The 15,725-nt window shown below is 39.0% G+C and overlaps 1 protein-coding gene across 1 annotated transcript; it reads left to right on the top strand.

Annotated features, from left to right (window-relative positions):
* Positions 1–6,621: 6,621 nt before the first annotated feature.
* On the top strand, positions 6,622–8,156 carry LOC125516008 (Pollen Ole e 1 allergen and extensin family protein). The gene is made up of 2 exons (XM_048681490.2): positions 6,622–6,962; positions 7,084–8,156. The coding sequence occupies exons 1-2, from the start codon at positions 6,788–6,790 to the stop codon at positions 8,034–8,036; spliced, it is 1,128 nt and encodes a 375-aa protein (XP_048537447.1). The 5' UTR covers positions 6,622–6,787; the 3' UTR covers positions 8,037–8,156.
* The last annotated feature ends 7,569 nt before the right edge of the window (positions 8,157–15,725 follow it).

Below are 15,725 nucleotides of genomic sequence, written 5' to 3'. Positions count from 1 at the left end.
ACCTGCTACTAAAGTCCAAGGCAATAAAGGTAGACAGTTTAGTGTCCAAGGAACCATTATGAACTGATCAGGTAATGTTAGTTCCTTATGCTTCAGCTGTCAGAAGCAATGTAAGTATTCAAATATGAACTTGGCCTATTTATGATCGGGATAATTGGCAAATATACAAGTCCAGAAATGGACCACTAGAGAAGCCACGAAAAGTCTTGTAGATATGCGAGGCAATAGAAGTTTACATGCTCACTGATAAGAAGTCTGATAACCTCGATATCCTCGGTTATTTAGACATTGTTTCTACGAGGTGTGTGGATATTAAAGTTTCCACGTTATGTTACATCCTCACTCTCGCATATGGAGCTACATCGTGGAAAAGCTCCATAATGACATTGATTGCATTAGAAATAATGCAATTTACGATGTGGCCTGTTAAGAGGCTATTGGGCAGGTTGTATGTCAAAGAAGTTCTATTCCCGAAATTAAGGTGGTAGACAACATTTATAAAAAAACCACCTACTGCATTATGAACACGCAATTTTCTATGCGAGTAACAGCAAGTCAAATGGTGTGCCAAGGCCATTGACAATACATTTCATGTTGTGAAAGATAGAATCCAGGATCAAGCTAATGATGTTAAGCATATAAAAATGATTTGTATGTATTACAGATCCGTTTACCAAAGGCTCACCACCCATATTTATGATTATGTTGCCGGCATGGGTTAGGAAAGCTTTTTTATCCTGGAAATTAGGACCATCTTATAAACCAACTCCCATAAAGTATTATGTTTTCCATTTCGTGATAGAATGATGTACTATAGGTAATGAGGTTCAGTGGCATCTCATTGGCCATTGTAACACTTTATTTTGGTGTGTTATTTCTATCGAGTGTGGGCTTATGATGTTTGTTAACCTTACGATTAAGGGGGAGAATGTTGGAATTAATCTTCAATTGTAACAAACTGAGAGATAAGGGGGAGCTAAACCTCCCATGTACATGCCTTGATCGGGGGCATCAAACCAACGACTTGGTCTCGGTCCCACCTCCTGGCACCTAATACCAAAAGGAAAGGGCCCCTCCCGTTGAAAACTAACGGTCTTACATAGGGGTAGGCCACGTCCTCTCTTCAACAACCGATCCAAAAGAGGTGCTCAAGGAGACGAAGACCGACTACCTCCGTCGGCCACCACTAGGGCAGTGCCGGTGGCGTGTCTACTCTGACCAACTGTTGCGTCTGCAACGGATGCCATGATGGTCAAGCCAGCGGCGCTAGTCGATTGCTGCTGTACTTCTTCCTCGGCCATCTCATCGGTGCCGGAGGATCAAGGAAGCAGCCACGGGCTACACGCCATCTAGCAGGCACGGGGACTTCGCTCCTGTAAGTACTCACGCTTCCGCTCATGTAGGTGTTCTAATCACGAGATTAATATCAAATAATGTTAATCTGAAAGGTTTTAGGCCTAACACTACTGGTCGGGCGACGATCTCTACAAGTACGACACCAGTAAGAAGGTTCAACAATTGACCGCCGATAGTGTCTTGGAGTGGGACCATCAGATCCACCTGTCGGCAACTATGGCGCCACCGGAATCTTGTTGGGAGGAAATCGACTATTACAAACATCGGTGGAACGTCTACGGTGGCTACCGTCCCAGCCTACTCTCGCCTCGCCTCGCCTTCAACACCGCTCCGTCACTGCAGCAAGATGATAGTGGTCGAGGACAATTGAACCATGCCTTGCTATGTGCTCTGCGATGCCAACAACAAACGCAGCAACAACTTCACCACGAGGAATTGCCAGCCGACAACATATGATCGGCCAACAAACCAGGACAGTTCTACTGCTATTTGGTAACACAATTCATAATTTTTTGTTATCAGGGAAATAAACATTGTCTTTTGTCAGTAATAAAGATCTATATCTGTATCTACTATAAAAGTAAGATGATATTCTTGATTTCGTCCCGCTTAGGTTCTCTGTTTTTCTAGTCCTTTCACATATAATTTTCGTCCGTCCACGAATATATATATCGAACAAACTGATTAGTTTATGCTCTTTGGGGGCCTATTTGTTAGAAGGGAGAGAGATGATTGGTGGAATCGTTGTTATATTGCTTGAGCCTTGTGGGCATATATATATGAGTACATTATCAACTTGGAGTACAAGACAAGGCATGAAAAATCCTAGTCAACACAGGACCGTTGTGCGAGAGCTATCCGCAGTAGTCAGTCCACATGCAACGTTTAATAATAGTTTGGAGAAAGACTCCATATATACAGGTATTCTCCATCGGCCGGCCCATTTAGGATGATCATCGGTGTTCCTTACCGCCCGTGTTACGAATCATTTCATGTTTATTGTGCGACAGATATGCATTTATTCTATACGTTGATGTATGTATCCTCGTCACAGCCGGGTGGCACCTTTTGGATGCTATCGTCACGATGTTGATGGTTGTTTCAATGGACACGCCAGTTTCACTTCCGTTGCAACACATCGTGCAAATGAATTAACAGTGCCGCATCTCTTGTTAGTTCTCCTTATCGGCGTCCCGAAGAGGAGATCGGTTCATTTGGCGGGAACCTACTAAAGAAACTATCCGTCATACATGAGCGAGCTCGCAAAGCCATGTATAGCGTGGTCAAGGTGTTATGGCTAGACGAGGCGGCTCCAAAAGGAATGGTCGAGCTGGCTAACCATTTTAAAGGAGCTCGACGCCGCTTTGGGTTGTGGAAGATATCATCAGCCTGTCGAAAGGGAGCCCGGGAGGCTTGGGCAATGGTGAAGACCCACTTTACCAAGCTTAATCCGGAGCGTTTACCTCGGATTGGGCCTATAGGGCCAGATGGGCAGGAAGTGTCACTACATTTTGTGTATGACCAACTGGCGTATGCTGCTCGGATTTCCCAAGAAGATTGTTCCCTGAATACCATAATAGATGGATTGGACCGAGAGCATGGTGTTTGATTCTATGTAGCTATGTACTTTACATCAAACTTTCTCCGAACTATGCTGTAAACGTTGTCTTGACCGGCCATCGGCTTTGGCCTCCCTCACAATCGGCCAGGGATTGTTTTCCTACTATGTGATCCGAATTCAATGGAAAATCAGTTCAAAGAACTAGGCAATCCGTTCATGTAGTGCAAACAGACAAAATACGCTCGGGGAATTATGTTATATTACTTTTTAATGTAAGAAACGTCTTCCGAAGAAAATAGTTCCTCAATGGGTTCCTTTCCTCGGGTTGTCATGTTAACCATTGGTGTTTAAACCGAATACGCGAAAGGTACGGGCAATGGTTACTTCGGGAAAATAACCCCGGAATTTGGTGATAACTACCAATTATTTTCACTTCCATCGTGGCCAACCAATTATGTTCTAAAGAACGCTAGCCTTCGCCTACAACCGTCTGAGGTGCATACTCGGGTAACCCAGTCGTATCCCAGAGGTGCAAGCTTTACTCACTAGCCGAACAATCGGGAATGTAGGGGTTAAGCACAGGAGCAAGGCAACCCAGCTTGGCAAAATCCTAAGTCAAATTGATGCATATAGTGGCTTTAAAACGATACTGAAAGGGTGCAAAACATGATAAATCTTAATGAGTGCACAGAAGATATATTTATCGGCTTCGTAAAAGAAGCCCCTGGCCGAATAACTTTAATGTAACCCAGCTTAACCGAACACAACCTGAGAAAACTTGGCCGAATAAGAAAGAAGAAGATAAATGCAAGAAGGAAAGACTAGGGAGGGTGATGACACTGGTCTAGCCGTAGAAGCACCGAAGTTGAGTTGCGTTCCATGGGTTTGGTTCGAGGCGATTGTCCGTTGGGTTGCGGAGATGGTACGCTCCTCCTATAAGCACCTGATCGATTATGAAGGGACCCTCCCACTTGGGTGAGAGCTTATTCTCCTGCTTCCCTAGAAGGCATACGACGAGTTCGCCCATATTATATGCTTTCGCTCGAACCTCCCTACTCCGGTAGCGCAGGGCCTGCTGTTGGTAAAAGGTAGCGCGAGCCCGAAGTATGTCACGCTCCTGTTCCAAGGCGTCTAGGTCATCTAGGTGCATCATGGATAAGGTCGCTGGAGAGGACCGCCTCCACCCCATACACCATAAAGAACAATGTATATCCCGTGGATCGATTAGGGGTGGTGCGTAGGCCCCATAATATGGAGTCGAGCTCCTCCACCCAGTGGCAATCAGCCTCTTTCAAGGAACGAACCAGTCGGGTCTTAATGCCACTTAGGATTAATCCATTAGCTCATTTGACTTGTCCATTTGGACTGTGGGTGATATACGGAGGCATAGTCGAGCTTAATGCCCAAGTTAGCGCACCAGTCCTTTACTTCCTGGGTCATGAAGTTGGATCTGTTATCTGTTATTATACTATGGGGAACACCATAACGGTGGACCATGTCGGATATAAATATATTGTTGTCTTCCTAGTTATGCAGTGGCCGGGTGTGTGCTCATAGTGCTTGTATCTTATTTATGCTTCATTTTGAGTCAATAAAATCCACCCTTTATCGAAAAATATTGTACAGTTGCAGATGCTCACATACATGGACATACAATACCCCGTATGGACGCACGAACACACCCCTACCCTATGAGTACCCCTGAGATAGTGAGCTTGCGAAACCTATGTAGATTGACAAAGTCATCCCAGGCGCCTCGTAGTCAACGGGAATGTCTCATTCCATGGAAGGAACATTGCCGGAAAGCCTCGTAGGAATGTAACAAACAATCTCACTTGCAACACGTCAAGGGTAGACTAGGAAGGATGTGGAGAGAGCTTTCAGTGTGCTTTAGAATAGTTTTATAGTCGCTCGTGGCCCTATCGTGTATTGAAACTCCAAAGTTCCATTGCAAATCATGACTTACTGCATCATCTTGCATAACATGACCATTGAAGAGGTGAAAAACATGTCTGAGAAATTTTGGTACATCACCAATGGTAATCAATTTGAGCCAAAGCATGATGCAAATAGGATCCAGAGATTTTCAAAGCGCATCGCAGGATCGAGAACCGAGAAGTTCATACCCAGCTCCAAGATGATCTTGCTGAGCATCAGTGGCATCGCCATAGCACTTCGTAGTGTGTTTTTATCATGCTATTGAACCATATGGTGTGTTTGAATATGAATGATTTGGTTTGTAAACAATTAATTTGTAATATTCATGAATTGTGTGAACCTTAATTATTATGTTTGGTTTTTGTATGTGTACAATATAACTAGAATTGGAATAAGTTAGCAAAAACAAAGTTTTACCCTGCAAAATTTAGGGGATCGGTTGGAAATAATCAAAACATAAAGGAGTAAAAATACTCTACTAAGGTTTACTCGGCCGTTTACACCTCTAAAATTAAGGGGATTGGATAAAGATGCCCTTATTTGAATGCTGATGTACAACTTTCATTCTTTGACATCCCTAAATGTGTGCTAAAACATTATCAGTTATTTTTTTATATTCACATCTTTTGAACCATTAATCTGATTGGTGTTGAACCAAGACCTTAAAAATAAGACCAAACCTGAATATATGTTGACAAATCAGATTTTAGCCTTTTTGGTTTAAGGTACTTTTGTTGTTTTATTTCACTTATGTTAACAATTTTCTCAAATATTCTAGTTACTTCAATTGTAGCATTGCCACCTATGACAATTGTTTCATATTCATTTCACTTTTACTGTTTTGTACATTTTAGTGTTTCAAAAAGTTTACAAATAATATTCATAAAACAACAGAGAAAACAATTATTCCAGTCATTTGTGAATCAATTTTAGAAACATTTCACACCAATATCAATATTTCAACAATGTTTCTTTTTATAAAACTTGTAGAGAAGTTTATAAAGTCCGAAGTCAAATGTGTGTTAATTAATAAGAGTGAAATATTAGAAATAATAATTTAAATTTATGTGTGATACTTCTGAATTGTAACTGAAAAGTGAAAACAAATGTTATCCCATTTGTGTGAAATGTTACACTTTGTTCTGGCGGAAAATGTTATTTGTGAAACTATACTTGTGAATTGGGACTGACGTGCTATTAGGATTTATAAAAGTTGTGAAAGAATCTAGCCAGGTTACATTAATTGTATGTGGTGGTAAATATATTGTCTATCCCGCGAATGAAATTGTGATAAAAACATAACCATGTTACATAAATTGTGTGTGGTGGTAAATACATTGTTTATCCTGCGAATGAAATTCATGAAACCATACTTCTGAAATGTTACTGGAATGCTCGAAATGTTACTGGAATGGAGTGAGCATCACATATTTCAGTTATTTTATGAAACACTAAACACATGTTTTAGTTTACTGAGATATGATTGAAACACTGAAATTTAAAATGTATGTAAGATTGGTCTTGTGCTAATAGTCTTTTCGCTAAGAATTCAGATATATATTATTTTTTCCAAAAAGAGCGAACAAGAATATTAAAAATAACTAGCAGGAGAACGTGCACAAACAATTAGGAATGGCATCGGAGTGAAGACCGATCGCTCAGCTCACAACCTTTTGCTCCGATGTGCTTCGTACGTACATTCATCCAAGTGTAGATATTTATAATTGGTAGCTAAAAGCTAGGTTTTTAACCGGTGGGCACGCAAAGCCCATTTGCTTCTAGCTAGCTGCACACCCATCACACAAAGCTGCACGTAGTACCCACGCGGGGGCCGGCGCACGCGGCAGCTGGCCGGCTATAAATCCATCGCCGCCGGCGCGCTGCACATCCCTAACCTCCACCATCCACCGTCAGAGCGCGCATCGCTACGCCATGGCGGGTCCTGTCAACAGCGCCGCGAGGAGCGTGGCGGCGGTGGCCGCGCTGCTGCTGCTGCTGGCCGCGTCCGCGGCGGACGCGGCGACCAGCAGCACGGTGGTCGCCGGCATGGTGTTCTGCGACCAGTGCAGGGACGGCGCCCGCGGCCTCTTCGACTACCCGCTCTACGGTACGTAACCCACCTCGCTCCTACTCACGCACGCACGCCTCCATGGCCGCCCACCTACTAACCAACCCAACATGCAACGCGCATGCGTGTACGTGCGTGCATGGCGGTCGGATGGGTGCAGGGGCGCGGGTGTCCATCCAGTGCGGCGGCGGCGACACGCCGATCACGGTGCGGGAGTGCAACACCAACTGGTTCGGCGGCTTCTCCGTGCGCATGGAGGGGTCGCCGGACATGAACCGCTGCACGGCGCGCGTCGTCCACGCCACCGGCCACTGCTCCGCCGCCGCCACCGCCGAGCCGCGCGAGCTCACGCTCGCCTTCCGCATGCTCGGCCTCGCCCTCTACACCGTGCTGCCGCTGCTCTCGCAGCCGGAGCAGCCCATGGACTTCTGCCCCCGTGCCGGCCTCGTTCCTCCGCACGACCCGGCGGCCGCGGCTGCTACGCCATCGCCTCCCCTGACGGTGGCGCCGGGCCCGGTGTATTCCCCGGTGCCGATCTTCTGGCGCCGCAGGCCGCGGCTCCTGCCTCCCGTCTGGCGCCGCCCGCCGACGGTGCCGCAGCAGCCAGAGCCGGAGGCTATCCCCTCGCCGCCCGCGCCTTCCTCAAGCGAAACGCCGGCCGATGGCTCGGGCTCCGGCTCAAGCTCCGGCTCCGCGTGCGCGTACGACCAGTGGACGTTGCCGGAGCACCGGTGCCACTGGAAGGTGGTGACGCCCAACACGACGGTGGCCATGGCGTTCGGCCCGCTGGCGGCGCAGCGGTACGGGCCGGACATGACGCTGCGGGAGGCGCTCGACGGCCGCGGCGACCCCTACCGCACGCTGCTCCGGGAGGCCACGGCGGCGCTGCTCAACGCCTACTACAACGCGCCGGGGTCGCCCTTCCTCTACCCCACCACCGCCAGCGTCCTCGACCACCTCAACGGCGCGCTCCTCAGCTCCGCCCAGCGCGTGCTCATCGAGGGCGCCCGCTTCCGCCGCGCCAACACCGGCGGCGGGGGACCTGCCGGCCGGACCAAGCTGCCATGCGACTTCACCCCGTGCGCCGCCACCAACACCACCACCACAGGCTGATCGCCGATCCACTCCTTTCCACCCACACTGCTTGTTCGTGACGCCATGAACGTGACGTAATGAATGATTCGATTACGATCTTAGTTACTAACTGAAGCTGCATATTATTCAAATGTTGGAGAGGTCACTTAGTGTTTAATGTAATTCGTGAGATGTGTGAAATTGAATTGCTCCGTCGAATGTTATGGTTCGCATGATCAACCGCATCAAAAGTTCTTTTGGGGTGGGGTAAAAGAACTTGGAATATGTGGTTTTCTATTGAGATTATTCTCTTAATTGGGCTTTGCTAAATTTCAGTCGACTGAGATTTAACAAAAGTTTTAGTGGAGTTGTCCACCATTAGATCAATCGGCACTTAGATTCGAGCACCACACTCATGGTGAGACCTCCTACATGACACCTGCAGGTGTCAATTTAACACTTGGTACAGGGAAACATCATGGTTAGTATTGTAGTGACTGATAGGGATTATAGTTCCCACTTCACTGTTGCAAACCGGTTTTTTTAGTCAGTTTATATCGATCATTTCTGAAAATATGCATTCTCAACAAACTCAAACTGTCTTTTTTAAAAGGTGAACAAAATTGAAGCAAATTTTTGAAATGGTTTTCTTTAAATAGTGAACAAATACTTTAAAACATGTCCTTTTTTGAATTTCCGAACATTGTTTGAAATAGTGACCAGTTTTTTGAAAAATGTGAACAATTTTCAAAATGGGAAGAACTTCCAACAATATTTCAGTCCCTGTAGCGACCAGTAAGCATAGTAGTTCCCAGTTCAATGTTCAAAACCAATGTTTTTGGTTGGTTTTATTTGATCTTCTTTTAAATATGTATTTTCAAAAAAGTCAAATAGTTTTTAAATGGGAACATTATTCAAAATTAAAGCAAAATTTCAACATGATTTTCTTTAAATAGTGAACAAATATGAAAAAAGACTTTATTTTAATTTACGATTTTCCCAAAAAGTGATTTTTTTTTAAAAATGGGAACATGTTTGAAAATTAGAGAAACTTCCAACAAAACTTGAAACCACGCACATTTTTGAATCTGTGAACAATTATTGAAAACAAGAACATTCATTGAAAAAACATATATTTTCCTAAACACAAACAATTTTTCAAATTTTATGAAATTGCTTTAAAATACGAACATTTATGGAGATTTACATTTTTTGAAATTTCATCAAATCATGTTTTTTTAAAAAAATTGGGAAAATACAAAGAAGAAAAATAATAGGAAAATATGACAAAATTTGGAAGTTCAACTTAATTTGATAATTGAAATAAATTTTGTAATTGTGATTTTTTTATAAAATTATGACATTCTAAAAATAGAAACGAAATTCAATAGAAAATAGAAAAATGAGAAGGAAGAAAGCAAAGAAAAAAAGAGAAAGAAAACGAACATGAAAAACAAAAACCATGATTAAAATGGAAATATGAGCAAAATATAACAAACCAGAAATTGAATTGGTCCGTCGAATTTTATGGTGATTGATCCACTGAAGCTTTTTTGTTTGAATGATCAACTGCATAAAAAAACTTTTGGAGTGGGGTAAAAGAACTTGGAATATGGTTTTCTATTGAGATTATTCTCTTAATTGGGCTTTGCTAAATTTCAGTCGACTAAGATTTAGCAAAAGTTTTAGTGGAGTTGTCCACCATTAGATCAATCAGCACTTAGATTCGAGCACCACGCTCATGGTGAGACCTCCTATATGACACCTGTGTCAATTTGACAACACTTGGTACAAGGAGCAAGCATGGTTGGTACTGTATTGACTGATAGGGATTATAGTTCCCAGTTCACTGTTGGAAATCGGGTTTTTAGGTGGTTTATATAGAACATTTCTAAAAATATGCATTCTCAAAAAACTCAAACTGCCTTTTTTAAAAGGTGAGCAAAATTCAAAATTCAAGCCAAATTTTGGAATGATTTTCTTTAAATAGTGAAAAAATATTTTAAAACATGTCCTTTTTTCAATTTCCGAACATTGTTTGAAATAGTGACCATTTTTTGAAAAACGTGAACATTTTTCAAAATGGGAAGAACTTTCAACAATATTTCAGTCACTGTAGTGAGCGGTAAGCACAGTAGTTCCCAGTTCAATGTTCAAAACCAATTTTCTTGGTTGCTTTTATTTGATCTTTTTTTTCAAATATGTATTTTCAAAAAAGTAAAATAGTTTTTAAATGGGAACATTATTCAAAATTAAAGCAAAATTTCAACATGATTTTCTTTAAATAGTGAACAAATATGAAAAAAGACTATTTTAATTTACGATTTTCCCAAAAAGTGATTTTTTTTAATGGGAACATGTCTGAAAATTAGAGAAACTTCCAGAAAAATTTGAAACCACACACATTTTTGAATCTGTGAACAATTACTGAAAACAAGAACATTCGTTGAAACAACATATATTTTCCTAAACACAAACTATTTTTCAAATTTTATGAAATTACTTTAAAATACGAAAATTTATGGAGATTTATATTTTTTGAAGTTTCATCAAATCATGTTTTTTTAAAAAAATTGGGAAAATAAAAATAATAAAAATAATAGGAAAATATGACAAAATTTGGAAGTTCAACTTAATTTGATAATTGAAATAAATTTTGTAATTGTGAATTTTTTATAAAATTATGACATTCTGAAAATAGAAATGAATTCAATAGAAAATAGAAAAATGAGAAGGAAGAAAGCAAAGAAAAAATGAGAAAGAAAACGAACATGAAAAACAAAAACCATGATTAAAATGGAAATATGTGTAAAATATAACAAACCAGAAATTGAATTGGTCCGTCGAATTTTATGGTGATTGATCCAGTGAAGCTTTTTTCTTTGCATGATCAACTGCATAAAAAAATCTTTTGGAGAGGGGTAAGAGAACTTGGAATATGGTTTTCTATTGAGATTATTCTCTTACGCTCATGGCGAGACCTCCTGTATGACACCTGCAGGCGTCAATTTGTTGAAACTTGGCACAGGGACTTAGTGAAATAAGCGAAGCCAGCATGGTTGGCACTATAGTGACTGTCAGGCACTGTAGTTCTTAGTTCTTTGTTGGAAACTAGTTTCTTGGTTGGTTTATTCCCTCATTTCAAAAAATATGTATTTTTGAAACACTCAAACTGTCTTTTTAAAGGAGAATTTTTTTTGAAACTCAAGCAAAATTTTGACCTGATTTTCTTTAAATAGTGAACAAATATTTAAAAAAACATGTCTTTTTTTATTTTTCGAACAATTTTTTCGAAAACATGAATATTTTTTAAGATGGGAAGAACTTCCAATGATATAATAGTCACTGTAGCGATCGGTAAGCACGGTCATTCCCAGTTCAATGTTCGAAACCAGTTTTTTTGGTTGGTTTAATTTAATCATTTTTTAAAATATGTATTTTGGAAAAACTCAAAATGTTTTAAAAACTGAACAATACTCAAAATTCGAGGAAATTTTCAACATGGATTTCTTTGAATAATGAACTAATATTTAAAAATGCATTTCTTTGAATTTATGTTTTTTTCAAAAAAAGGTATTTAAAAAAAACTGGTAGCATTTTTGAAAATGGGAGAAACTTCCAAGCAAATTTTAAAACAAACGCATTTTCGAATTTTTGAACAATTAAAACAGAACATTTGTTTAAACAACGCGTATTTTTGAAACAGAAACGTTTTTTGAAACTTTATGTAATTACTTTAAATTTTAACATTTGTAGAGATTTACATTTTTTGAGGTTTGATCAAGTGATTATTTTTTTTGAAAGTTCTTAAAAGAATACAAAGAATAAAAAAATTAGGAAAAATATGAGAAAATTTGGAAGTTAAAACTTTTTGTAATTGAAATAAATTTTGTCACTATGATTTGTTTTATAAAAATTGGAAATTATGAAAATAGAAACAAAATTAAACAGGAAAAGAAAAATGAAGAGAACAAAAGCTAAGGAAAAAAAGAGAAGAAAAAAGAAAATGAAAAAAAATATATATGGAAATTTGTATAAAAGATAGCAGACCAGATATTGCAATTGGCACTTAGATCGATCAGCACTTAGATTCGTGCACCACACTCATGGCGAGAAATCCTGTATGACACCTGCAGGCATCAATTTGACAACACTTGGCACAGAAAATCGGTCCTACTGAGCCAGCCAATTTTGGACATAGCGAAATAAGCGAAGCCAGCATGGTTGGCACTGTAGTCCCAGTTCACTGTTGAAAACCGAATTCTTGGTTGATTTATTTCGATCATTTCTAAAAGTATGCATTTTCAAAACACTAGAGCTGTCTTTTTTAAAGGTGAACAAAATTCGAAACTCGAGAAAATTTTCAACATGATTTTTTCACAATATTGAACAAATATTAAAAAAATATGTATTTTTTATTTTCAATATTTTTTGAAAAATGAACAATCTATAAAAAATCGTGAACATTTTTTAAAATGGGAAGAACTTCAAACAATATTTCAATCATTGTAGTGACCGGTAAGCACGTTAGTTCCCAGTTCACTATTGGAAACCAGTTTTTTTGGTTGGTCTAATTTGATCATTTTAAAAATATTTATGTTTAAAAAAACTCAAACTGTTTTAATAATATTCAAAACTCAAGGAAATTTTCGAAATGATTTTATTAAGTAGGGAACAAATATAAAAATGCCTTAATTCGAATTTCTATTTTTTCAAAAATATGAAGAATTTTTGAAAAATGTGAATATTTTGAAAATGGGAGGAAATTCCACGAAAATTTGAAACCACGCACATTTTAGAATTTGTAAACAATTAATGAAAACAAGAACCATTGTTGAACAACGTGTATTTTTGAAAACACATACATTTTTTCAAAATTTATGACATTACTTTAAAATTTGAATATTTGTTGAATGGAAAGACCGTCTGGCGAAATCTCCGCAAGCGCAAAGCGTTTAATTTTTTTCAAGTTTCATCAAATCATGATTTGTTTTTGAAAATTTGAAGAAAATACAAGGAACAGGGAAAATATGAAAAAAATGGAAGTTTATTTTTTGATAATTGAAAGAATTTTTGTGATTATGACTTTTTTATGAATTCACAAATTATGAAAATAGAAACAAAATTAAACAGAGAAATGAAAAGGAAGAGTGCAAAGAAAAAAGAGAAATAAAAAGAACATGGAAAACAAAAAACATGAAGAAAATGGAAAAATGTGTAGAAGATAACAAACAAAAAAGCAGGTTTTGGAAAGCCGCGGCAGTTTGATGCTCATAGGCGGCAAATTGAATCTACCGCTCACGCTTGGTGAGCCGTCTGTGTTATTCGCGATGGTTGCTAAGTAATGGCTTGGTGGGCTTTCTCTATCTTTTATTTTTGTTGTAGTTTGCCTGTTTGGCGAGGGAGGGAGTGGCCTTTTCATCGGCTTTTTGTATCCTCTTATTGTGGATGTTTTTAAGTTTATTTTTTCAATGCCAACATGTTTTGATTGAACAAACATATATTTTTATTTTTTTCTATCCTACCCCTATGAGCACTTTCAAGAGACTGAGCAGGCGCATCATCTTGAGATTGACAATGTCACTGCTGGGAAAGTCTACTCCCACTGATAGCACATCGCCGGAAAAGGCTGAAATAAATCTAGGAAAATGTTAGAACCTCTGTCAAGTCTAGGATTTGAACCCTGGAGGGCTGGGATACCGTTGTCCTCCTAACCATCCAATTATAGGTTGGTTCGCTGCACTCTCTTCTTTTGAATGAGTCGTAACAGGCACATAATTACATAGTGTTTTTTTTAATCCAGACCATCGTGTTGCAAAATCAGTCGCACGGTGCTCTAACGGAGGCCAATGCTGCTATGAAGAAACGTTATCCATTAAATATTTGCTGCTCCTCATACTACCTACGAATTGGTTACTAGTCTGCCTCCTATATTGGGTCATATTTTAATCATGATTTTAACTAAAAATATATAAGTTATACATGCAAACACGATATTATTGAAACAACATACAAATAAAAATACACAAAGATAGTTTTTTATGACATGCACTAACATTTTATTAGTAAAATATGTGGTTAAACTTTGACTCAAAATATGATAGGACTAATAAACCCACACAGTAGTAGGACTAGCTTAGTGTTGCAACCGGTTTTATTCTTATAGTTTGCATGTATTTTGCGATGATTTATTTGAAAGGATTTTTTTGCGACTAATGAGGATTGCAAATATATACGCTAAAAAAATTTACTCTATATTTTAGATCTTTGACATATATAGCATAAAAGAATGAGTGACAATGTTACATATGCATATAATTTGTTGATAGTTTCTCTTGGAGGTGGATGTGTAGCATTTAGTAGGAGGAGAACTAGTACTCATAAACACTTTTTGCTGGGGCTCCATGCACTCAGCTACCGCACGTGAGTAGCCAACCAGCCACCAAAGAGCAAGAGATTTCTGTCCACGAATTTGTTGGGCGGGTTCTACCCACGTGGCTTGGAATCCTTACGAATCGTAATTCAGGGATCATAGCACCAGAAGCATAGCGTCCAATGGCCATCGACCCAGCTGATCCATGCATAGGATCAGCTGGATGACGCATAGTATTTAGCATCTTCTTTTTGCCTTTTAAAAGGTTAAAAATTACGATGGCAATATAAGTAACTTTTCCATGTTAAAAAGGTCAAATTGCCATGACAAAACAAAAAGAAAAAACTCAAAGAAATAGATGAAGTTAAAGGAATTTGCTAGGGCGTTATATGTAAATTTGCTATGTCAATATAGGAAAAAATTGCCATGGAAATAAAAAGAAATATTGTTCATCTTTTTTTGCCACTTTATAAAATACTTTGCCAAGTCAACTTATGCTTAATAGAATAATTTGTCAATGACAACTTTGACAACATTGTCAATAGAATTTGGCTCTTTGTCATCATAACTTGCCATGGCAAAACTTGCCAAAAAATAATAATTTGCCAATAGTCATCTGATGGCACTTTTTAGAACATTTAGAAAGAAAACAAATGATAAAAAATTTCCATGCTATGTGTAAAGCATGGCAGAAGACGCTCTCTAGGTCATGGCAATTGTGTATAAAACAAAATTCCAATGTATGTGGAGTATGATTTTGTTGTGGGTTTCTAATTGTTTTTGCCATGGTCGATGTGATATATTTTCCATGGTACATTGACATGGCAAAAACGATCTCTGAAAATGAATAGAAATTTGCCATCGTTTAAGAAAAACATGGAAAATCCATATAAAAAATGCTATGGTAGCTATTTACTAAACGAAAAGATGGTAGCTATGAAAGGATTGCAAATTTTTCATGTCAATCTATGATAATTTTCCATGGAAAATGATCTTTAAACTCATAGTGATTTCCCATGGTATAAGAAACTAAATGATGTCCAATTCATGAAATGTAGGATAAAAAGAGTATACAACATTTGTCACACCAAATTTTTTACATAAGTCTAATACATGGGGAAAAAATAGACAAGATAGTGGATTGACAAAAAGACCAAGGTGATCTACGAAAGAATGAATAAAACTTTGGCATGGCAAAAAAATAGTAGAACGAAAGCTATCATGGCAACTTTTCATACACAAATTCCCATGGTATATAAAAAATCATATGAATTTTCTCATGGCAACTACTCCAGAATTTTGCCATGTAAACTACTCTAGACTTTTTCCATGGCAACTAGTCATAGCAATTCTAT

The sequence above is a fragment of the Triticum urartu genome, chromosome 6A (genome assembly GCF_056163025.1).
Source record: "Triticum urartu cultivar PI428250 chromosome 6A, HENAU_Tu73, whole genome shotgun sequence".
Lineage (NCBI taxonomy): Eukaryota > Viridiplantae > Streptophyta > Magnoliopsida > Poales > Poaceae > Triticum > Triticum urartu.
This window is presented reverse-complemented; position numbering and strand designations above follow the sequence as displayed.